At 41.9% G+C, this 24,901-nt stretch overlaps 1 protein-coding gene across 2 annotated transcripts in view; it reads right to left on the reverse strand.

Annotated features, from left to right (window-relative positions):
• The window catches only part of PRKCD (protein kinase C delta), a 148,215-nt gene that overhangs the window by 5,658 nt on the left and 117,656 nt on the right, over positions 1-24,901 (reverse strand). For both annotated transcript variants that reach the window (XM_053721201.1, XM_053721200.1), the window contains exons 13-17: positions 22,146-22,237; positions 11,636-11,698; positions 9,944-10,082; positions 9,550-9,738; positions 8,940-9,068 (exon numbers count right to left, since the gene is read on the reverse strand). In XM_053721201.1, the coding sequence (XP_053577176.1) occupies positions 8,940-9,068; positions 9,550-9,738; positions 9,944-10,082; positions 11,636-11,698; positions 22,146-22,237 (612 nt within the window). The remainder of the gene's footprint in view (positions 1-8,939; positions 9,069-9,549; positions 9,739-9,943; positions 10,083-11,635; positions 11,699-22,145; positions 22,238-24,901) is intronic.

The raw sequence follows: 24,901 nt of genomic DNA on the forward strand, positions 1-24,901 counted from the left end.
TGCCCCCACATAGGATCCGATCCTTGCTCGGGATAAACCCTACCAGCTGAATGAGATTTAGCTGAGGGTTTCTTTAACAAAATACAACATTAGAACATTAGTGACAGAAAGAAAAAATTGGCCTTTCACTGGAATCAAACCAGGCGTAATTCCAAAGGAAGACGCACACGTCCATAAAAGGTCTCCATCCTGAAGAAGCCTCTATCTTTATCTGAATAATGGAGGCTCCTATAACTTTAAGTACCATGCTGATAATTAAAGGAGACAGTTTAATACAGACAGCAGATGGGGAAAAAGGAATCCTTGACTTCTCCCATACCTGAGAAATTCTCCTAGCATAATCGAGAACAGGAGAAATCTTTACCAATGAAACCTAGTGTATATAACAATTACTAGATTCTTGAGGAATGACGACGACAGGAAAGTCGAAGTCTACCAAGTAGCCAACCCTTCTTAAATAATACCCAAATGTGTTCAGGATTGAATCTGAAGAGAACTACTTCAGTACCAGATGAATGAGTTAAACTGTCTGAATCAGAGTTACTATCGGATTCATTAAATTTCCTCTTGCGATATCCCTCTAAAACAGGAAAAGCAGAAAGAGCCACAGATGTCAGAAGATACCTGGGCAGACAGACAATCTTGCAAGCAAATAACTCCTCCAGGAGATTGAGAGGAACCACAGGGCACTGCATGTGACGACATAACAAGGCATGGGACGTTTGCGGAGAAAGCTGTGTCATAGCCTAAACAGCATCATCCAGGGAGATATGAGGCTACAATATTTTTTTTGTAATTAAATATTTAAAAAACATAATTTATGCTTACCTGATAAATTCCTTTCTCCTGTAGTGTAGTCAATCCACGGGTCATCATTACTTATGGGATATTAACTCCTCCCCAACAGGAAGTGCAAGAGGATCACCCAAGCAGAGCTGCTATATAGCTCCTCCCCTCTACGTCACACCCAGTCATTCGACCGAGAACCAAACGAGAAAGGAGAAACTATAGGGTGCAGTGGTGACTGGAGTATAATTTAAAATTTAGACCTGCCACAAAAAACAGGGCGGGCCGTGGACTGACTACACTACAGGAGAAAGGAATTTATCAGGTAAGCATAAATTATGTTTTCTCCTGTTAAGTGTAGTCAGTCCACGGGTCATCATTACTTATGGGATACCAATACCAAAGCTAAAGTACACGGATGACGGGAGGGACAGGCAGGATCTTTATACGGAAGGAACCACTGCCTGAAGAACCTTTCTCCCAAAAACAGCCTCCGAAGAAGCAAAAGTGTCAAATTTGTAAAATTTGGAAAAAGTATGAAGAGAAGACCAAGTTGCAGCCTTGCAAATCTGTTCAACAGAGGCCTCATTCTTAAAGGCCCAAGTGGAAGCCACAGCTCTAGTAGAATGAGCTGTAATTCTTTCAGGAGACTGCTGTCCAGCAGTCTCATAGGCTAAACGTTTTATGCTACGAAGCCAGAAAGAGAGAGAGGTAGCAGAAGCTTTTTGACCTCTCCTCTGTCCAGAATAAACGACAAACAGGGAAGAAGTTTGACGAAAATCTTTAGTTGCCTGTAAATAAAATTTCAGGGCACGGACTACGTCCAGATTGTGTAGAAGCCGTTCCTTCTTTGAAGAAGGGTTAGGGCACAATGATGGAACAACAATCTCTTGATTGATATTCTTGTTAGTAACTACCTTAGGTAAGAACCCAGGTTTAGTACGCAGAACTACCTTATCTGAATGAAAAATCGGATAAGGAGAATCACAATGTAAAGCTGATAACTCAGAGACTCTACGAGCCGAGGAAATAGCCATTAAAAACAGAACTTTCCAAGATAACAACTTGATATCAATGGAATGAAGGGGTTCAAACGGAACACCCTGTAAAACGTTAAGAACTAAGTTTAAGCTCCACGGTGGAGCTACAGTTTTAAACACAGGCTTAATCCTAGCCAAAGCCTGACAAAAAGCCTGAACGTCTGGAACTTCTGACAGACGTTTGTGTAAAAGGATGGACAGAGCTGAGATCTGTCCCTTTAAAGAACTTGCAGATAAACCCTTTTCTAAACCCTCTTGTAGAAAAGACAATATCCTAGGAATCCTAACCTTACTCCATGAGTAACTCTTGGATTCACACCAGTGTAAGTATTTACGCCAAATCTTATGGTAAATCTTCCTGGTAACAGGTTTCCTAGCCTGTATTAAAGTATCGATTACTGACTCCGAAAATCCACGCTTTGATAAAATCAAGCGTTCAATTTCCATGCAGTCAGCTTCAGAGAAATTAGATTTTGATGTTTGAAAGGACCCTGAATTAGAAGGTCCTGTCTCAGAGGCAGAGACCAAGGTGGACAGGATGACATGTCCACTAGATCTGCATACCAGGTCCTGCGTGGCCACGCAGGCGCTATTAGAATCACCGATGCTTTCTCCTGTTTGATCCTGGTAATCAAACGAGGAAGCATCGGGAAGGGTGGAAACACATAAGCCATCCCGAAGGTCCAAGGTGCTGTCAAAGCATCTACCAGGACCGCTCCCGGGTCCCTGGACCTGGACCCGTAGCAAGGAAGCTTGGCGTTCTGGCGAGACGCCATGAGATCCATATCTGGTTTGCCCCAACGTCGAAGTATTTGGGCAAAGACCTCCGGATGAAGTTCCCACTCCCCCGGATGAAAAGTCTGACGACTTAGGAAATCCGCCTCCCAGTTCTCCACTCCTGGAATGTGGATCGCTGACAGGTGGCAAGAGTGAGGCTCTGCCCAGCGAATTATCTTTGATACTTCCATCATCGCTAGGGAACTTCTTGTCCCTCCTTGATGGTTGATGTAAGCTACAGTCGTGATGTTGTCCGACTGAAACCTGATGAACCTCCGAGTTGTTAACCGAGGCCAAGCCAGAAGGGCATTGAGAACTGCTCTCAATTCCAGAATGTTTATTGGAAGGAGACTCTCCTCCTGAATCCATGATCACTGAGCCTTCAGGGAATTCCAGACAGCGCCCCAACCTAGTAGGCTGGCGTCTGTTGTTACAATTGTCCAGTCTGGCCTGCTGAAGGGCATCCCCCTGGACAGATGTGGCCGAGAAAGCCACCATAGAAGAGAATTTCTGGTCTCTTGATCCAGATTCAGAGTAGGGGACAAATCTGAGTAATCCCCATTCCACTGACTTAGCATGCACAATTGCAGCGGTCTGAGATGCAGGCGTGCAAAGGGTACTATGTCCATTGCCGCTACCATTTAGCCGATTACCTCCATGCATTGAGCCACTGACGGGTGTTGAATGGAATGAAGGACATGGCAAGCATTTTGAAGCTTTGTTAACCTGTCTTCTGTCAGGTAAATCTTCATTTCTACAGAATCTATAAGAGTCCCCAAGAAGGGAACTCTTGTGAGTGGTAAGAGAGAACTCTTCTCTTCGTTCACCTTCCACCCATGCGACCTTAGAAATGCCAGTACTAACTCTGTATGAGACTTGGCAGTTTGAAAGCTTGACGCTTGTATCAGAATGTCGTCTAGGTACGGAGCCACCGAAATTCCTCGCGGTCTTAGTACCGCCAGAAGAGAGCCCAGAACCTTTGTGAAGATTCTTGGAGCCGTAGCCAACCCGAATGGAAGAGCTACAAACTGGTAATGCCTGTCTAGGAAGGCAAACCTTAGATACCGGTAATGATCTTTGTGAATCGGTATGTGAAGGTAGGCATCCTTTAAATCCACTGTGGTCATGTACTGACCCTTTTGGATCATGGGTAAGATTGTCCGAATAGTTTCCATTTTGAACGATGGAACTCTTAGGAATTTGTTTAGGATCTTTAAATCCAAGATTGGTCTGAAGGTTCCTTCTTTCTTGGGAACCACAAACAGATTTGAGTAAACCCCTTGTCCGTGTTCCGACCGCGGAACCGGATGGATCACTCCCATTAGTAAAAGATCTTGTACACAGCGTAGAAACGCCTCTTTCTTTATCTGGTTTGTTGACAACCTTGAAAGATGATATCTCCCTTTTGGGGGAGAGGCTTTGAAGTCCAGAAGATATCCCTGAGATATGATCTCTAACGCCCAGGGATCCTGGACATCTCTTGCCCAAGCCTGGGCGAAGAGAGAAAGTCTGCCCCCCACTAGATCCGTTCCCGGATCGGGGGCCCTCACTTCATGCTGTCTTAGGGGCAGCAGCAGGTTTTCTGGCCTGCTTGCCCTTGTTCCAGGTCTGGTTAGGTTTCCAGCCTTGTCTGTAGCGAGCAACAGCTCCTTCCTGTTTTGGAGCAGAGGAAGTTGATGCTGCTCCTGCCTTGAAGTTACGAAAGGCACGAAAATTAGACTATCTAGCCCTAGGTTTGGCTCTGTCTTGAGGCAGGGCATGGCCTTTACCTCCTGTAATATCAGCGATAATTTCTTTCAAACCGGGCCCGAATAAAGTCTGCCCCTTGAAAGGTATGTTAAGTAATTTAGATTTAGAAGTAACATCAGCTGACCAGGATTTTAGCCACAGTGCTCTGCGTGCCTGAATGGCGAATCCGGAATTCTTAGCCGTAAGTTTAGTTAAATGTACTACGGCATCAGAAATAAATGAATTAGCTAGCTTAAGGGTTTTAAGCTTGTTTGAAATCTCATCTTCCAGAGACTCTAACCAAAATGAGGCCGCAGCCGTGACAGGCGCAATACATGCAAGGGGTTGCAATATAAAAACCTTGTTGAACAAACATTTTCTTAAGGTAACCCTCTAACTTTTTATCCATTGGATCTGAAAAGGCACAGCTATCCTCCACCGGGATAGTGGTACGCTTAGCCAGAGTAGAAACTGCTCCCTCCACCTTAGGGACCGTCTGCCATAAGTCCCGTGTGGTGGCGTCTATTGGAAACATTTTTCTAAATATAGGAGGGGGGGAAAAGGGTACACCGGGCCTATCCCACTCCTTGGTAATAATCTCTGTAAGCCTCTTAGGTATAGGAAAGACGTCAGTACACGCCGGTACCGCATAGTATCTATCCAGCCTACATAATTTCTCTGGGATTGCAACCGTGTTACAATCATTCAGAGCCGCTAATACCTCCCCTAGCAGTACACGGAGGTTTTCTAGTTTAAACTTAAAATTTGAAATGTCTGAATCCAGTCTATTTGGATCAGATCCGTCACCCGCAGAATGAAGCTCTCCGTCCTCATGTTCTGCAAATTGTGACGCAGTATCTGACATGGCCCTAGTATTATCAGCGCACTCTGTTCTCACCCCAGAGTGATCTCGCTTACCCCTAAGTTCTGGCAATTTAGACAAAACTTCAGTCATAACATTAGCCATGTCCTGTAGAGTGATTTGTAATGGCCGCCCTGATGTACTTGGCGTTACAATATCACGCACCTCCCGAGCGGGAGATGCAGGTACTGACACGTGAGGCAAGTTAGTCGGCATAACTTCCCCCTCGTTGTCTGGTGAATGATGTTCAACATGTACAGATTGATTTTTATTTAAAGTAGCATCAATGCAATTAGTACATAAGTTTCTATTGGGCTCCACCTTGGCTTTTACACATATAGCACAGAGATATTCCTCTGAGTCAGACATGTTTAACAAACTAGCAATTGGACTAGCAAGCTTGGAAATACCTTTCAACTAAATTTACAAGTAATATGTAAAACGTACTGTGCCTTTAAGAAGCACAGAAAAAACTATGACAGTTGAATAACAATGAACCGGATTAGTTATAAAAACCAAATTTTTCCCGGTAAAAGCATAAAATTAGCAAAGGATTGCACTCATTAGCAATGGATGACTAACCCTTAATATCAGAAAAAAACGTATAACATTTAAAATATAAGCGTTTTTATCACAGTCAAAGCACAATCTCACAGGTCTGCTGTGAGTGATTACCTCCCTCAAAATAAGTTTTGAAGACCCCTGAGCTCTGTAGAGACGTTCCGGATCATGCAGGGAGAGAAGACAGACTTGTGACTGAATTTCTGATGCGTAGCAAAAGCGCCAAAATAGGCCCCTCCCACTCACACACAACAGTGAGGGAAGCTCAGTGAAACTGTTTTTAATTTAAAATAAACGACAGCCATGTGGAAAATAACGCCCAAAACAATTTTTCACCAAGTACCTCAGATAATTAAACGATTTAACATGCCAGCAAACGTTTAAAATCTAATTATATGAAATGTCATTAAAAAGCCTGCTGCTAGTCGTTCACACTGCAAGTTAGGCTAAAAGTTATATGCATACAGTATTGTCCCAGTGAAGTGCCATTCCCCAGAATACTGAAGTGTAAACATATATACATATCAGCCTGATACCAGTTGCTACTACTGCATTTAAGGCTGAACTTACATTAGATCGGTATTGGCAGTATTTTCTCAGTCAATTCCATTCCTTAGAAAATAATATACTGCAACATACCTCTTTGCAGGTGAACCTGCCCGCTGTCCCCTGATCTGAAGTTTACCTCACTCCTCAGAATGGCCGAGAACAGCAAAATGAATCTTAGTTACGTCCGCTAAGATCATACAAAACTCAGGTAGATTCTTCTTCAAATTCTGCCTGAGAAGAAACAACACACTCCGGTGCTGTTTAAAATAACAAACTTTTGATTGAAGATATAAAAAACTAAGTATAATCACCACAGTCCTCTCACACATCCTATCTATTAGTTGGGTGCAAGAGAATGACTGGGTGTGACGTAGAGGGGAGGAGCTATATAGCAGCTCTGCTTGGGTGATCCTCTTGCACTTCCTGTTGGGGAGGAGTTAATATCCCATAAGTAATGATGACCCGTGGACTGACTACACTTAACAGGATAAATATTAAATATATTAAACATGATACTGTCACTTTAATATTATAAATATTTATAAAAAATAAATATATACAAGAAGAGTCTTAGCAAGAAGAAATTATTCATTAGATTATAATACTTCCTTAATCGAAGGAAAGTAACAAACAATGTATATGTAAGTGAAAACTATTTAAAATAGTATTTCATTCAGTCCAATCCTCCAAGTATAACCAGGACAATCAATGGAATATTTATTAACACGGGTTGGAAACCAAACTTGAGCTGCCAAGGAAAGAGGAAGACAAAATTCCTCCGTCCCTAAATTGCATTTATTGGCTGCTAATGTGTATACACACATCGTAACATAATTCAATTTCCATCCTCTTATCTTAGATTGACGGATGAAAAACAGAGACAATTCAAGCATATTTCTTTATTATTTAAACTGCCTGCTTATAGTGACATCGTAACATATTTACATTTTATCCTCACCGGCTTACAAACATTAGAAGTGCTTTCAATTTTGCAGCTGTTTCTGCACAAACAAAACACAACCGATATACGAGGCAGGCAGAATGTCCACTCTGTCCCGCTCTCTGCAGGAGAACGGGGCGGAGAAGACACAAGCGCTCAACCACCTCTAAAATGGCGCCACTCCAAAAGTAAAGGAGGAGGCATGGCCAACACAGAACGGAGCTCTACTAAACTCCCTCTAAAACAAGGCTTCTTGTAAGACCCCAAAGCATGTCAAACAAAAATCACAAATAAAAACACTGCCACCCTCGCACAGCTCCCATAAGAGAAACTAACAGCGGAGCAGGGGAATCCCAGAAATACACTGCGTCACATCATGATGTATAACACTATAAAGCCCCTAAAAAATGGCGCTAAGTACACACTCTTAACAGTCCCAGATTAATTCTCCCGGAAACGTCCCGATGAACAAGGGAACTGAATAGGGCTACCTACTTTAAATAAAATGATAAAATATACTCCTTGCAAATAAAATAAGTCCCACAGGTAGTTAACTCCTTCCATGCTGAGAAGGAAGAGAACAGTCTCCATGTCACATGCATAAAGTGCTTGCCACTGCCGAAACATCCATAAGGATTTGTCCCAATTAAGAGCAGAGGGTTTTAACCCCTTCAGTGCCAGCCTTCTAGCCCCAGAAGAACAAAAGGCACTTACCTGCATTCTAGCCGTCCGGGAGTCAGACGACTCACAAAGTATGAGAGGATGCCGCTCCTTACAGAGACCTGTGTAAAAAGAAAGATAGAGTAAGCTTAATCAGGCTTTCTATACCAAGGGAGCAATATGTTAGGAAAACGCAGCATAGCCCACTTTACAAGTACCTAACTGCTTTAAAGCCACCACAGCCCTGCTGAAGAGACTAACGTGGAATACAGCTATACCCAGCTTGTGATGGAAGATCAGAGCAATCTTGCCCAGACTTCAAAATAAAAAAATCCTTGATAGAAGAATCTTAATCAGGACACCTCATTCCTTGTACTAGAGGCAAAGAGAATGACTGGGGTTTGTGGGAAGGGAAGTGATACTTAACAGCTCTGCTGTGGTGCTCTTTGCCTCCTCCTGCTGGCCAATATTGATATTCCGAACAGTAATTGAAGATGATCCGTGGACTCACCATGTCATTAGAAATAAATTTACTTTAGAACACAGAAACATCCATTTACCAAACTGTGTTAAAAGAATCTTGCACCACCTAGTGGCCAAGGTAGAGTACTGTTTGTCTCAATAGTGGGAGCATAACTTGAAATGCAAACAGCCTATACAGCTGTGGGAATTATCCGTATCAGCCAATGAGCAATGGATACATATGTATGCGGGTACAGCTTGGGACCTGCAATTCTCTTAGAGTCCCGAGTAGCACTTCTACTGCGTGTTTAAACCTTTGCAGGGGTTAAAACATACAGTAGTGCATTACAAATTACATGCGCTAACAAAATTATAGCATGTCATTTTACAACTATTATGGCTTTTGAATATCAGATAAAATCATATAAGTGTTTCCCAAAAAGCTGAAAAATATTAACATTACAATTCTGTTTATTTCATCTGATGTTAAAATAAATGATGGTTCAATAATAACCCCCCTCGTCTCTTTGGCACATCCAAAAAAAAAAAAAGAATACCACACTATAGCACGTACCACTTTGGGTTTGAAAGGGGGATCCAGCTCCTTCTTCTCAAGCAAGGTCCAGTTGATAGTCTTGAAGAATGGGTGTAATTTGACGTTCCCAGTGACACCCAGACGCTTTAGGGGATCCCTTTCAAATAGCTGGGGAGAAAAAAGGGAAGCTAAATAGGTACCAAATAGCTGTGTATTCTGCCCATCACTGAATAAAAAGGGTTGTATGCTTTAGGTGACAATTTAAAGATACAACTAGGATTTACAAAACAGTAACAACCCTATGCAACACCAGTTACTGCATTTGCCGTGTACCGTTCCAGCGTGGTTTACTAATGTACAGCAGCTGAGACTGAACAAACCGTTACTAGGTGTTTCATGTTGTAGACCACCATCTCAGAGCAATAGAAGTCTGACCATATTTAAAGAAACAGTTCATCCCCAAAGCACCAAGTGACCTCACAAGTCATGTAACATAAATAATACCACAATATAGTAATATTGTGGTCAACTACAAGGGACTGTGCAGATCACTAGTGGGAGTTTTTAAATAAACTGAAGATCGTCTGCTATCACAGTTGAAGGTCTGATCTATGCCAGTGCTGCATGGTCCTACTCTCTTGACTCTCACCTTCTCCAGGATGTCTTTGGATTCCTTGGTGATCCAGCGTGGGAAGTGTGGGGTGTCCATTTTTATAGACTCAAACAGTTCATCCTCGTCATCCCCATGAAAGGGAGACTGTCCAATCAGCATTTCGTACAGAAGAACACCAAATGACCACCAGTCCACAGAAAATGTATACTTGAGGCCCTGCAGAATCTGCACACAGGAGAAGGATTTTATTAGTCTGGGACTGCCACAATATACAGACACTTATCTCTTTAAATAAGGGAAGGGTTGGAGCATATATACATAGGTTATAGGGGGAGTTATAGAGAGTAGATATATAGAGTAAAAGGAGTTACAGGATGCACTAATATATTTGTTGTCTGCATTAATTGCTGCCCCAGGAGGGCGCTCTCACCTCAGGTGCTATGTAATCTGGGGTTCCGCAAAACGTACTGGCTTTATTGTCCCCAAACACATTCTCTTTACACATCCCAAAGTCAGCGATCTTGATGTGACCGTCTTTATCCAGCATAACATTGTCCAACTTCAGGTCCCTGAGAAGAGAGAGGAAGGAACTGATGAAAGCAGTAAATGAAGCCCCCGATAGTAAAACCAAACATTAATACTAATATATATATACACAAAGATATGTTCAAATGACAAATAGTGATATTAAAGGGACATACTAATAGAAAAATACATTGGTCTAAGTCCCATTCACCTCTATATAAAAGCACTTTCAGTGTAGGTTTTTTTTTCTTTCAAACACCCAACATCACCTCACTTTAACCCATTTTAAAGAACTGTTTACTTTATTTAAGGGGCAAATTTTTTATCATTAAAGGGACACTGAACCCAAATATTTTCTTTTGTAATTAAGAAAGAGCATGCAATTTTAAGCAACTTTCTAATTTACTCCTATTATCACTTTTTCTTCGTTCTCTTGCTATCTTTATTTGAAAAAGAAGGCATCTAAGCTTTTTTTGGTTTCAGAACTCTGGACAGCACTTTTTTATTGGTGGATGAATTTATCCACCAATCAGCAAGGACAACCCAGGTTGTTCACCAAAAATGGGCCAGCATCTAAACTTACATTCTTGCATTTCAAATAAAGATACCAAGAGAATGAAGAATATTTGATAATAGGAGTAAATTAGAAAGTTGCTTAAAATTTCATGCTCAATCTGAATCACGAAAGAAAAATTTTGGGTACAGTGTCCCTTTAACCAGAGGTCTGACCTCGCAAGGGCATTAACCAACCACTTGTAATGACTAGTTATTTTTACATGTGCCTGTAAACGGGCAAATTTGCCCCGTTTTAGGCACATGTTAAAATAGCGCTCCACTTTTAATTTATCCCTGTGTGCGCTATAAAAAAAAGGGTTTCATGCCATTTAATAGTGGCGTTACAATGAAGATTTAGAATCTCACATATCTACTGAAGTCTTTGATAAATCATTGACTAACAATAAGAGCCAACATAAAACTGCTTTTCTGGTAGCCAAGGAGTTAACCCTCTAACTATAGCCATAACCTTAGCCAATGACATTTGTTGAAATAGAGGTGACACTATAACAACAATATCTATCTCATTAAAGGGACACTGAAGTCATTTTTCTTTTGGAGCATCTACAATACTACTAGGCACTTTAATATATATTATATTTTTGTTTCTAAAAATCAGGATATTTTCATGATGGAAAATATTCTTTTGTTTTGTTCCTATGCTTGTGGGGTGTGTCATTGTTAACCAATAGGGTGAAATGAATGTTCTTTAGCAGCCAGTGATATTCTGTCCCACATACATGCACGGCTTTATTTAAATAACAAAGAATATATATTTTAAACGTTTAATTAGTGCTCTTCTAGCACAACAGACTTTTGTTGAGTTAATTACACTATAAAGGCTTCATTTTCATCACATTTCAATAGGATGCTAAATTCTCAGTTAACATAAACATAAAGTTTTAATTCTTTCAATTACAAAAAAAATAAAATACAGCCTTGATACTTCAGATTGACTTTTGAGACCCCTTGAGTAGAAGCGATTGCAAGCTCTGCAGATCAAACTTATTATAGCAGTAGGTTTGAGTAAGTGAATACCAACCTGTAGATTACGCCCTTGGAGTGAAGAAACTGTAAACCGCAGATAATCTCAGCGCCATAGAACCTACAGGGTACAGAACAATACAGCTGTAGTAAAAACACACATACGTTTTATGCTGAATCAGTGTACTTTTAGTAATAACATGAGTGGTAATGAATAACAGATCTATGTATGCCCACACCCTCAAGAACAGATAACTGAAAGCAGGTAGAGGCAGCTAAAAACACAAGCTTCTAAAAAAGAATATTAAAAAACAGTATGAAAATATAAATTATGATTACATGATAATTTCATTTCCATCGTGGAGAGGAGAGTCCACGGCTTCATTCATTACTTGTGGTAATACAGAACCTGGCCGCCAGGAGGAGGCAAAGACACCAAGCCAAAGGATTAAATACCTCCCCCACTTCCCTCATCCCCCAGTCATTCTGTCGAGGGAACAAGGAACAGTAGGAGAAATATCAGGGTATAAATGGTGCCAGAAGAATAATAGTAATTTTAGTCCGCCCACCGGAGCAACGGGCGGGAGCCGTGGACTCTCCTCCCCATGATGGAAATGAAAATATCAGGTAAGCATAATTTATATTTTCCATCTAAAGGGGAGGAGAGTCCACGGCTTCATTCATTACTTGTGGGAACAAATACCCAAGCTCTAGAGGACACAGTGAAAAAAACGGGAGGGCAAGAAGGCGGACCCTAATCTGAGGGCACCACAGCCTGTGAAACCTGTCTCCCAAAAACTGCTTCCACCGAAGCAAAAACGTCAAATTTGTAAAAAATTTGTAAAGGTATGTAAGGATGACCAGGTAGCTGCCTTACAAATCTGCTCTATAGAGGCCTCATTCTTGAAGGCCCAAGAAGAAGCCACAGCTCTAGTTGAATGAGCCGTGATCCTCTGAGGAGGCTTATGTCCCGCTGTCTTGTAGGCCAAGCAAATCATGCTCCTCAACCAAAAGGACAAAGAAGTTGAAGAGGCCTTCTGCCCCTTGCACTTCCCAGTGAATACACCACAAAAATAGATGTAGACTGTCTGAAATCCTTCGTAGCCTGAAGATAAAACTTCAAAGCATGAACCACATCCAAATTATGAAGTAACCCCTCCTTAGGAGAAGAAGGGTTAGGACACAAAGAAGGAACAACTATTTCCTGATAGATGTTACGGGTAGACAACCTTGGGAAGAAATCCCAAACCAGTGTGCAGAACAGCCTTATCAGCATGAAAAAAACGGATAAGAAGGCTCATATTGCAAGGCCGCCAACTCAGATACTCTGCGTGCCGATGCAATAACCAACAAAAACAGAACCTTACAAGAAAGTAACTTAATGTCAGAGTGCATAGGTTCAAGCGAAACCCTCTGCATCACCTTCAGAACCATTCTAGATTCCAGACAAAGCCTGGACAAAAGACTGGACATCAGGAAGCTCAGCGAGCCTCTTGTGCAACAGAACAGATAAAGCCGAAATCTGTCCCTTCAAGGAACTGGCGGCAAGCCCCTTCTCCAGTCCATCCTGGAGAAAGCTTTGTTTAAAAGACCTTTATTCTCATTTAGTTGGGTCCAAAAGTTTACAGGAACAACTTTTCAAACCTACAATAATCTGTTGTTACCAGAGCTGTTAAAATGGGTATCATTACGGAAAATTTTACAAATGCATTACTAGTAAAACATCCAATTAGACCGGTAATTTATGTACTTCCTAAAATACATCAAAATCCCAATAAGCCTCCAGGATGCCCCATAGTGGCAGGCATGGGGTCTATTTTTGCTCAAATTGCTGTCTTTTTAGACAAAGTATTACAACCTTTGGTGGTAAAAACTACTTCCTATATAAGAGACACTAATGATTTTCTAGCAAAGATTAAAGAACTGGGCCATATTGGTAATAAATGCATATTATTCTCTCTTGATGTATGTAGCCTTTATACCTCAATAAAACACACAAGTGGTATCTCTTCAGTAGAGAATCTTTTAAAATCAGAAAGTGAATATACATCGGGAGAGATCCAATTTTTGGTAGATTTGTTAATCATTATATTACACTGCAATTATTTTCTTTTTATGAATATTTTTTATTTGCAGAAACAGGGAACTGCCATGGGTTCCAACGTCGGCCCCACATACGCCAATATTTTCATGGGCAACTTTGAGGAGCACTTTGTTTACTCCAATAAGTTGTTCTTGCTCTATGGCGCCTCCTGGTGGAGGTACATAGATGATATTTTTGGTGTATGGTTGGGCGACGTTGTAACCCTGGTAGAGTTTGTTGAGGATCTGAATAACACAATACAAGGCCTTAAATTCACTCTGGAAATAAGTGAAACATGAATTAATTCTTTAGATACTCATGTATATATGGAGAATGTTTTTTTACACTCAGACCTATATGTCAAACCTACAGATAAAAACAACTTAGACAAACAAATTAGACAAATTAGAGTTTGGCAGTTTCATCCCATTAACACCTTAAAAGCTATACCTAAAAGCCAATTTCTGAGGGTTAAGCGCATAGTGACTGATGAGACTAAATGCAAATTGAGATTAAAAGAAATGTCTGATAAATTTAAAGAAAGAGGATATCCATCCAAATTAATAGAGGAACAATTACAAAATGCAATTCAAACTGAAATTATAACACATGATAAAAAAATAACAAAAGAAATAAAGTTGATGAACAAGAGAGGCTAATTTTTATTACTCAATATAATAAACTTAGTCCCAAAATTAATCAGATTGTGAGAAAATATTGGCATATAATTAGGGACTGCAATCAACAAACAGAAGCCTTTCAAAATATGCCTATGACAGCATTTAATAGAAACAAAAGTCTCAAAGACCAATTGGTCTATTCAGATATTGGAAGTAATAAGAAAATTACACAAAAACTATAGGGAGTACCAAAACTGGTTGTTATCCATGCCTGAATTGTAGCCACTGTCAGTGGCGTAACTAGGGGGGTGCGGGCCGCACCCGGTGACACCACCAATTTTTTTTATTGAAATTCAAAGAAATACAATGTAGAGATGCATATATTTTTTTTATTAGAGAGGCCAGCATTTGTGAACATTAGTGGGACTAGGGAAGTTGTAGACACTTAATTTTTTTGCCTCTTCAGCCAGCGCTGCAATTTCCACAAATAGTTTTCCCGGCTGCTTTTGCTTGTTTGTACTTTGCTCCTCCCCTGCCCAATTTCACTATGAATATTGTGGGCATGCCGTGGGGCTTGCAAAGTTGCGCTGCTAGCCTAAACCTGCCTGCCTATCTGTGCTCACTGCTCAGTGACGTGTGGAGCAGTGGAGTCACTCACTGCTGTGTTGTCTCTCTAAACGGGAACTGGGAAATCATTAAGGGGGATGCCTGGCACCTGACCACATGACTATCTGACACTGTCTCTAAAGTGAAGGAGCCACGTATGATGCCCACCAGACCGGTACGGTTACGGTACATTAAGTGCACACTGAAGAGCTGGCAGGGGTCTGGGGGTGGGCAGAGTGCAGCGGTGATTAGCCATAAGAATGCTGTAGGCACGCGGCCCGGGGCTGTGCACTGACAGACTTGGAACAGAGTCTAAACCTTTTCTTTAGTGATTTATTTTAGAATGCTCTGCTTATCTTTCATTTGATGCTCTGTTGAACTAGGGAGCAGCTCTAGGCATGAGCTTTATAATTAATGCAGTGCAGTTTACATATTTTGTATGTGTGTGTGTCTGAGTTTTTGTGTGTGTGTCTGAGTGCTTTTGTGTGTGTGTGTGTCAGTGTTTGTGTGTGTGTGTCTCAGTGTTTTTGTGTGTGTGTGTCTGAGTGTGTTTCCGTGTGTTTTTGTGTGCATCTGAGTGTGTTTTTAAGTGTGTCTGAGTATTTGTATGTGTGTGTGCCTGTGTTTTTGTGTGTGTCTGCTTTCTGGGGGGGGTGACACCATAACTTACCACACCGGGTGGCACCAACCCTAGTGACGCCACTGGCCACTGTGGATCAATGATCAGAGGAGAATTCTTTTACCATCCAACCAATGGTAACAAATTCAAGATTAGAGAGTATCTCACTTGCAGATCAACATTTCTTATCTATCTAATCAAATGTCCATGTGGTTTTATTTATAACGGCGAGACCTGTAGAGAGGCCAGAGATAGATTTACAGAACATAAGTCAAATAAAGAAGCGCCTGTTTCCTCTCACTTCCTCTCCAAGGGACATAACATCAGCCAACTTCGGTTTCAGGTTATTGAACAAGTGGCTGTCCCCAGGAGAGGAGGTGACAGGGAACACCTTCTAAAAATAAGGGAGATGTATTGGATAAATTGGACACTATGATACCTAAAGGTCTTAATAAAGACTTTGATTGGAATCTATTTTTGTAAAATGACATATTTGTTGTGTAGTATTCTGTTTTGCTTTAATTTTTTTGTATATAATGGTTTTACTTTACCTATGTTTTTAACTTTTGGAGTTTGGTACATTAAGGGTTAATATTAGCGTTGAAAGGTGTAATACCAATATGTTACCAGTAGATGTCACTATAATGTTACCTAGAAAGATTTCTTCTGGTGGCTGAAGTGCTTGGATGTATGATCACTTGGATTAAAAAGATTTGGCAAATCTTACTTCATGCCCCACAAACAGGTGTGCTGTTCTCCTTCCTCCTTGATTCCCCATCCTGGAGAAAGGACAGAATCCTGGATAACTTAACCTTGTGCCAGGAATATCCATTCTTCTCACACCAGGACAAGTAAATCCTCCACACCTTATGATAGATGCGACGTGTGACCGGCTTCCTGGCCTGAAAGAGAGTATCAATCACTCTCTCAGGAAACCCTCTCTTGGCCAAGACTAAGCGTTCAATCTCCACGCAGTCAGCCTCAGAGAATCTAGATTTTGATGTTGAAAGGGACCCTGTACCAACAGATCCCTGCAACAATGTAACCTCAATGGAGGAGACAATGACATCCCCACCAGATCCGCAAACCATGTCCTCTGCGGCCACGACGGAGCAATCAGAATAGTCAAAGCTTGCTCCTGCTTGATGTGGGCCACTACACGAGGTAGAAGTGGCAACGGTGGAAAAACGTAAACTAGGTCGAACCCCCAAGGAACCGCTAAGGCGTCTGTCAGCTCTGCCTGGGGATCCCTGGATCACGACCCGTATCTGGGTAGCTTGCAATTGAGTCTGGACGCCATGATATCTATCTCCGGCGTCCCCCATCGGAGGCAAACCTCCGCAAACACCTCGGGTTGGAGAGACCACTCCCTCGGATGGAAGGATTGCCTGCTTAGAAAATCCGCTTTCCAGTTGTCCACACCCGGAATGTGGATTGCTGAAAGCGAGCAGCCGTGGGACTCTGCCCATTCCAATATCCGAGAAACCTCCCTCATTGCTAGGGAGCTTCTCGTCCCCCCCTGATAGTTGATGTAAGCCACCGAGGTAATGTTGTCCGTCTGGAACCTGATGAAGTTGAACGACCCCAGGAGAAGCCACGTCTTCAGAGCATTGTAGATCGCTCAAAGTTCCAGAATATTGATCGGAAGGAGAGACTCTTCTCGAGACCACCTTCCCTGTGCCATCCTGGCACCCCAAATGGCCGAACATCCAGAGAAATCTGTTGAGAAAGGTCTGAATGATCACCGTTCCACTGTCTCAATATGCACAGCTGAAGCTCAAAATGCACAGCTGAAGAAGTCTGAGATGGAACCTGGTGAATAGAATGACATTGATGTTGGACACCATGAGCCCGATTACCTCCATAGTCTGAGCTACCGAAGTACTGAAGGGCAAGACAGGTGGATGCAATCTTCCTGCGTCGCTGATCTGTGAGAAATATTTTCATTGATATAGAATCTATTATCGTTCCCAGGAACTCCACCCTGTTGCTAGGAATCAGGGAGCTCTTTCCTGAATTTATCTTCCAACTGTGAGATTGGAGTAACGAAAGAAGGGCCCTGGAGTGATCCTCTGCAAGACTGAACAATGGCGCCTGGACTAGGATGTCATCCAGATAGAGTGCCACAGCAATGCCTTTGAATCTGGCCACTGCAAGTAGCTCCCCCAGAACCTTAGTAAATACTCTCTGGGCCATCACCAGACCAAAGAGAAGGGCCACAAACTGGAAATGTTGGTCCAGAAACGCAAATCTCAAGAACCTGAAGTGATCCCTGTGGATCGGCACATGAAGGTAGGCATCCTTCAAGTCTATTGTCGTCATGAACTGACCCTCTTGAACTAGGGGCAGAATCAATCTGATCGTTTCCATTTTGAACAATGGAACAGCCAGAAACTTGCTTAAACATTTTAGGTCTAGAATCGGGCAAAACGTGCCCCCCTTCTTTGGGACCACGAAAAGGTTTGAATAGTACCCTAAACCCCTTTCTGCTGGGGGTACTGGTACAATAACTCAGAGAGAAGAGAGATCCCTCACACAGTCTAGAAAGGCTTCTCTCTTTTCTGATCTAGAAGACAGATTTGACAGGAGGAATCTGCCCCTGGGCGGATGAGATCTGAACCCTATCCTGTATCCCTGGGCAACAACCTCCAGAACCCACGGGTCCTGAACATCCTGCAACCAGGCCTCTGAGAGGAGAGATAATCTACCCCCTACTTGAGTCCGGAGACCGGCCGGGGGCCACCTCTTCATGCCGACTTTGTTTCGGCATACTTCTTGTTCTGCTTGAACTTATTCCAAGACTGAGCTGGTTTCCAAGTACCCTCGGACTGATCTGCTTTTGCGGTGGGCTGCTGGCGTTGGGCCTTGTCTGCACGAAAGGGACGAAACGTTTTTGTCCTGCGGTAGGAAAGCACCCTTACCTCCCGTCACCATGGATATGATCGAGTCCAATCCTGGACCGAACAGGATCTTTCCCTGAAAGGGAAGGGATAGAAGTCTGGACTTAGAGGTCATGTCCGCAGACCACGATTTTCGCCACAGAGCCCTGCTGGCTAATACGGAAAAACCTGACACCTTTGCGTTCAAGCAAATAATTTGCATATTGGCATCACAAATAAAAGAATTAGCGACCCTCAAGGCCTTAATTCTCTCCTGTATCTCATCGAGGGGAGTCTCCCTGTCGACCATGTCAGACAGAGACTCGCACCAATATGTTGCAGCTCCGGCAACCGCAGGAATGCCGGCTGAATAACAAACCCTGTGTGTTGAAACATCATTAACATGTTCTGCAACTTTTTATCCATGGACTCTTTAAACTAAGAACTATCCTCAAGAGGAATCGTTGTCCACTTTGCGAGCGTAGAGATAGAACCATCCATCTTAGGGACAGTCCCCCATAGCTCGAGCTGAGAGTCCAGGACAGGGAACTGCTTCTTAAAGGAAGAAGGGGAAAAAGAAGAACCTAATCTCTCCCATTCATTCTTAATAATGTTAGCCATCTTAACAGGAACCGGTAAGGTCCTCAAGCTTAGGAATCGAAGGTTCCTCCGGTAGTTTCGGTTCCGGAACCTCGAGGGAAGCAAGCACCTGCTTCAGCAAAAAGCGCAAATTTTCCATCCTAAACCTAAAGTCAGGCTACTCTGCAGAGGGAGCTTTAGATGACATGGACTCCGACCCAGAAGGAACATTCTCCGAAGAGTCGGAGTCGTCCTCGTCAGCGGATAATCTTACCGAGATATCCATTGGAGTAGAAGACCCCTGGGCCGGATCACCATATTTTACCTTACGCTTAGCAGAATGTGGTAAGGCACTTATCACCTCAGAGACCGCCGTTTGCAGTTGATCCGCAAAATCTGATGGCCAACGGATCTCTCCCGTAGGAGAAATAGACATGCCCTGGAGCGCTGCATGTGTACTCGGAGATGTATGTAGGGAATGCACCTCACGGGACGGGGAGCCCTCAGAGGTGGATGGCTCAGTAGTACTAGACATCCTTTTCTTTGGAGATGTTGTGACTATATCAAGGTATGTTGAACATAGTTGAGCAGGCGGATCTACCAGAACCTCCTCGCAATAAACACAGGTACTAGACTTAGTTAAAGAGGGAGTACCGTCTAACGCGTCAGAGTCCTCCATAGCTTGCGGCCTTAGTACGGACTAGTTATAATCTAATAAAAATGGTACCCTTATAACCTCCTATGACCCGGACCACAGAAACCGTTACGTCTCTTGCGCCGCCAGTCAAGCAAGGAAGTCAATAGGCCCCACCCGACAGAAGGAATGCCTCGCAGGACCACCCCTGCACTAGGGAGAAAAACGCGCCAAAACTGCCGCGTAAATACTCCCGGAAATTAAACTAAAGTCCACCTATTGCCAGAGCCACATCTCACACATATCACAGCAATGACACAACAAACAAATTATGCACAGACCCCCCTGTTCAATAATCCCCCTACCAGGGATATTAACCCTTGATTCTATAAAGATAAAAGGTATCACTGTGACCCTGTCTTCTACGTTATCATTATGTGTATAAAAAATTAAACGATCTTACCAGAATCTACACAGGAACACGGCCTCTCAAGTGTGACAGTGTAGTAGAATCGCTCCTGACATTGAGTCTAGAAAACAGGCAGCGAAACTCGTTAACGCCGATTGCTTATGGAGCTGTAAATCTGAGTCGGGATGGTTTCGCAGAAAGACTCTGCCTGCATCTCCGGTCCCATTCCGAAGAGTACTACTCTCCATAAGAGACTACTCCGAATCTTCCGACACTTCTCTGGCAACCTCCTGTGACGAAAAGCAAAGAATGACTGGGGGATGAGGGAAGTGGGGGAGGTATTTAAGCCTTTGGCTGGGGTGTCTTTGCCTCCTCCTGGTGGCCAGGTTCTTAATTCTCACAAGTAATGAATGAAGCCGTGGACTCTCCTCCCCTTTAGATGGAAACTGTATTATAAAATATTTAACTATATGTAGCCAAAAACTATGCAATAAAGTTTCATTAACTAGTTTGTCCCCTTTCCTGTAATTTAACTCTGAAAAGTGTTTGATAAAATCCACTGCTTTTCTATAACGTAATGGTAGCTGCCATGTTTGAACTTAAGTTTTTTCATTATCTCAGTCCCCTGCTGAAAAAACAAGGCTGAAGATAAGCTAACTAAGCCTTCTTTACAAAAACTATTTTATAGCCTGATTTTTTTATCTTTGCCCAATTGTTCCCAGCATAAGACAGATATCTAAAAAAACTAGTTAAAACATGGCGGGGCTCCTTTAATTTATATAATCTAAAAGTACTTAAAGGGACATGAAACCCAATTTTTTTTCTTTCAGGATACAGATAGAACATATAATTTTAAACAACTTTCCAATTAACCTCTATTACCAATTTTGCTTCATTCCCTTGATAACCTTTGCTGAAGGAACAGCAATGCACTACTGAGAGCTAGCTGAAAATATCTAGTCAGTCAATCACAAGAGACAAATGTGTGCAGGCACCAATCACCAGCTAGCTCCCGCTAGTGTAGGATATGAGTGTATTCTTTCTCAACAATGGATACCAAAAGAACAAAGTACATTAGAATATAGAAGTAAACTTAAAACTGTATTAAAATAACATGCTCTATCTGATTTTTGACTTTCATATCCTATTAATATAAACTAAACTTTTACGCTTAGATCTTCAATATTTAAACAACTAATATAATTGTAAAAACATTGAAGAATTGAATACATCATTATGTCTAGTATATATATATATACTGTTTACATTGTGCGCATTAATGACTTTCAGCTTGCCTAGCTGTCGTTAACCATTCATGCGATCGTGTGATTTCATTGATGGGATCGGGTCAGGGAGAAGTGCCTATGAAGCTAGGAATGCCCTCCAGCCTGATCCCATATAGCAAGCCGCCATGGCTTCAGGATAGCCAAACGGATAGGACGTTCAATGCCGTCCTAAGGGCGCTAAAGCCCAGAGCAGTTAGGACGGCATGGAATGTGTTAAAGGGATGTTAAATTGCATGCAAATAATATTTTGGCTTCAAAACAACCTTCTGCTGCTGTACTTTGGAATGAGTAAAATGAAAATCCAATTACTTTGTAAACGGTTATCTTTTTATTCACCAGATGAAAGAATAGACCACCCATGTAAATTCAGTCTCTGTTTGTTTATCCCCAACAAAAAAAAAGATGTTAAACAATGCTCCTTTGGTAAAAACAAAATAAATATGAAAAAAGATAGTGCAAAGAAAAAGAAAACAACTTGCTTGTTTTCTTGCAACATGAGACATTTTCAGTGAAGCCCCTGTCCTCAGTGTGATAAGAGAGCTGACATGTTTGAAGCTTAGGTTACATTGTGACTGATCTGAGCATGAGCAAATCTGACTCCTTGTTATCTAGTGTATTAACCTTATAGTAAGCTAGCTCATGTTAAACTAGATTTTTTTTTTTACATCCGGTTAGATAACCCTTCCTGCAGAAGCCACAGCCTCCTTGTAGGGGCACTGCACAAATGTAGTGTAAAAAAAGAGAAATAAAATGTAAAAGGGACAGTAGGGATGTGTGTGTATGTTTGCAATTGCAGCTATATCTAAGAATAATTTACATTAAGTTATTTTATGGGTTAAGACATCTGACTCACGTAGCTCTGTAGAGATCAAATCGGCCTTTGTCCTGTATGTGGAACATCAGGTCCCCTCCGTTGAGAAACTCCATGACAAAGAAAAGATGTTCCTGTTTCAGAGCAGAGAAATATATGAGAACCGCATAATGGTCATATGTCACAGTAAACCACAAATAAACTCCATATTACACAATCACAGTGCAGGTGACCTTCATATGGCATAACACACAAAACCTCTGCATTGTGCCGACAAGTGCCAGAGGAACTCACTACTGCACCAATACATCCTAGAGAAGCTCACTACAGTACTACACCTGTCAGAAAGTCTTACTGCACAGCACAACCTCCATAGTGAGCAAACATAACTCCAATCCCCTCTGTACTCTACACATCCTAGTGAATCTCATTGCTACATCAACACAATTAGGTAACCTATTTTACTGCACAACACAACTTAGAGAACCTCTCTATTGTACATCTCAACAGTCTACAAAACCTCCATACTTCACCAGCCCTAATCACAGAACTTCCATATTACCCCAAAACCAATCAGGGAACCTCAAAATTCCAGAAACACTAATTAAAAACCTCCGAAGTCCATTAACTCTAATCCCAGAGCCTCCATATTCCATCCACCAAGACAAACCAGGGAACCTCCTAATCACTACACTACCGCTATAATACTCCAGCAACAAATCAGAGAACCTCCATATTCCAGAAACACTCATTTAAAACCTTCAAAGACCATCTGCACTATCACAGAACCTCCATATTCCTCCAACACTAATCACATAACTTCCATCTTCCACAAACACAAATCACAGAACCTCCAAAGTCTATCGGCACTAATCACAGAACCACCAAATTTCTCCAACACTAAGCACAGAATCTCCATATTCCTCCAACACTTATCACAGAACCTCCATATTCCTCCAACACTAATCACAGAACTATCCATATTCCTCCAACACTAATCACAGAACCATCCATCTTCCTCCAACACTAATATCAGAACCATCCATATTCCTCCAACACTAATCACAGAACCTCCATATTCCTCCAACACTAATCACAGAACCATCTATATTCCTCCAACACTAATCACAGAACCATCCATATTCCTCCAACACTAATCACAGAACCTCCATATTGCTCCAACACTAATCACAGAACCATCCATATTCCTCCAACACTAATAAAAGAACCATCCATATTCCTCCAACACTAATCACAGAACCATCTATATTCCTCCAACACTAATCACAGAACCATCCATATTCCTCCAACACTAATCACAGAACCTCCATATTCCTCCAACACTAATCACAGAACCATCCATATTCCTCCAACACTAATAAAAGAACCATCCATATTCCTCCAACACTAATAAAAGAACCATCCATATTCCTCCAACACTAATCACAGCACCTCCAAAGTCTATCGGCACTAATCACAGAACCACCAAATTTCTCCAACACTAAGCACAGAATCTCCATATTCCTCCAACACTTATCACAGAACCTCCATATTCCTCCAACACTAATCACAGAACTATCCATATTCCTCAAACACTAATCACAGAACCATCCATCTTCCGACAACACTAATATCAGAACCATCCATATTCCTCCAACACTAATCACAGAACCATCTATATTCCTCCAAAACTAATCACAGAGCCATCCATATTCCTCCAACACTAATCACAGAACCTCCATATTCCTCCAACACTAATCACAGAACCATCCATATTCCTCCAACACTAATAAAAGAACCATCCATATTCCTCCAACACTAATAAAAGAACCATCCATATTCCTCCAACACTAATCACAGCACCTCCAAAGTCTATCGGCATTAATCACAGAACCTCCATATTCCTCCAACACTAATCACAGAACCATCCATATTCCTCCAACACTAATCACAGAACCATCCATATTCCTCCAACACTAATAACAGAACCATCCATATTCCTCCAACACTAATCACAGCACCTCCAAAGTCTATCGGCATTAATCACAGAACCATCCATATTCCTTCAACACTAATCACAGAACCATCCATATTCCTTCAACACAAATCACAGAACCTCCATATTCCTCCAACACAAATCACAGAACCATTCATATTCCTCCAACACAAATCACAGAACCTCCTATTCCTCCAACACTAAATAACAGAACCTTCATATTCCTTCAACACAAATCACAGAACCTCCTTTTCCTCCAACCCTAATCACAGAACCTCCATATTCCTTCAACACAAATCACAGAACCTCCATATTTCTCCAACACTAATCTCAGAACCATTCATATTCCTCCAACACAAATCACAGAACCTCCATATCCCATCAACACAAATCACAGAACCTCCTATTCCTTCAACACTAATCACAGAACCTCCATATCCCATCAACACAAATCACAGAACCATCCATATTCCTCCAACACAAATCACAGAACCATCCATATTCCTCCAACACTAATCACAGAGCCTCCTATTCCTCCAACACTATCACAGAACCTCCATATTCCTCCAACACTAAATCACAGAACCATCCATATTCCTCCAACACAAATCACAGAACCATCCATATTCCTCCAACACTAATCACAGAGCCTCCTATTCCTCCAACACTATCACAGAACCTCCTATTCCTCCAACACTAATCAAAGAACTTCCATATTCCTTCAACACAAATCACAGAACCGGCATATTCCCCCAACACAAATCCCAGAACCATCCATATTCCTCCAATACTAATCACAGAA

This window comes from Bombina bombina, chromosome 7 (assembly GCF_027579735.1).
Source record: "Bombina bombina isolate aBomBom1 chromosome 7, aBomBom1.pri, whole genome shotgun sequence".
Lineage (NCBI taxonomy): Eukaryota > Metazoa > Chordata > Amphibia > Anura > Bombinatoridae > Bombina > Bombina bombina.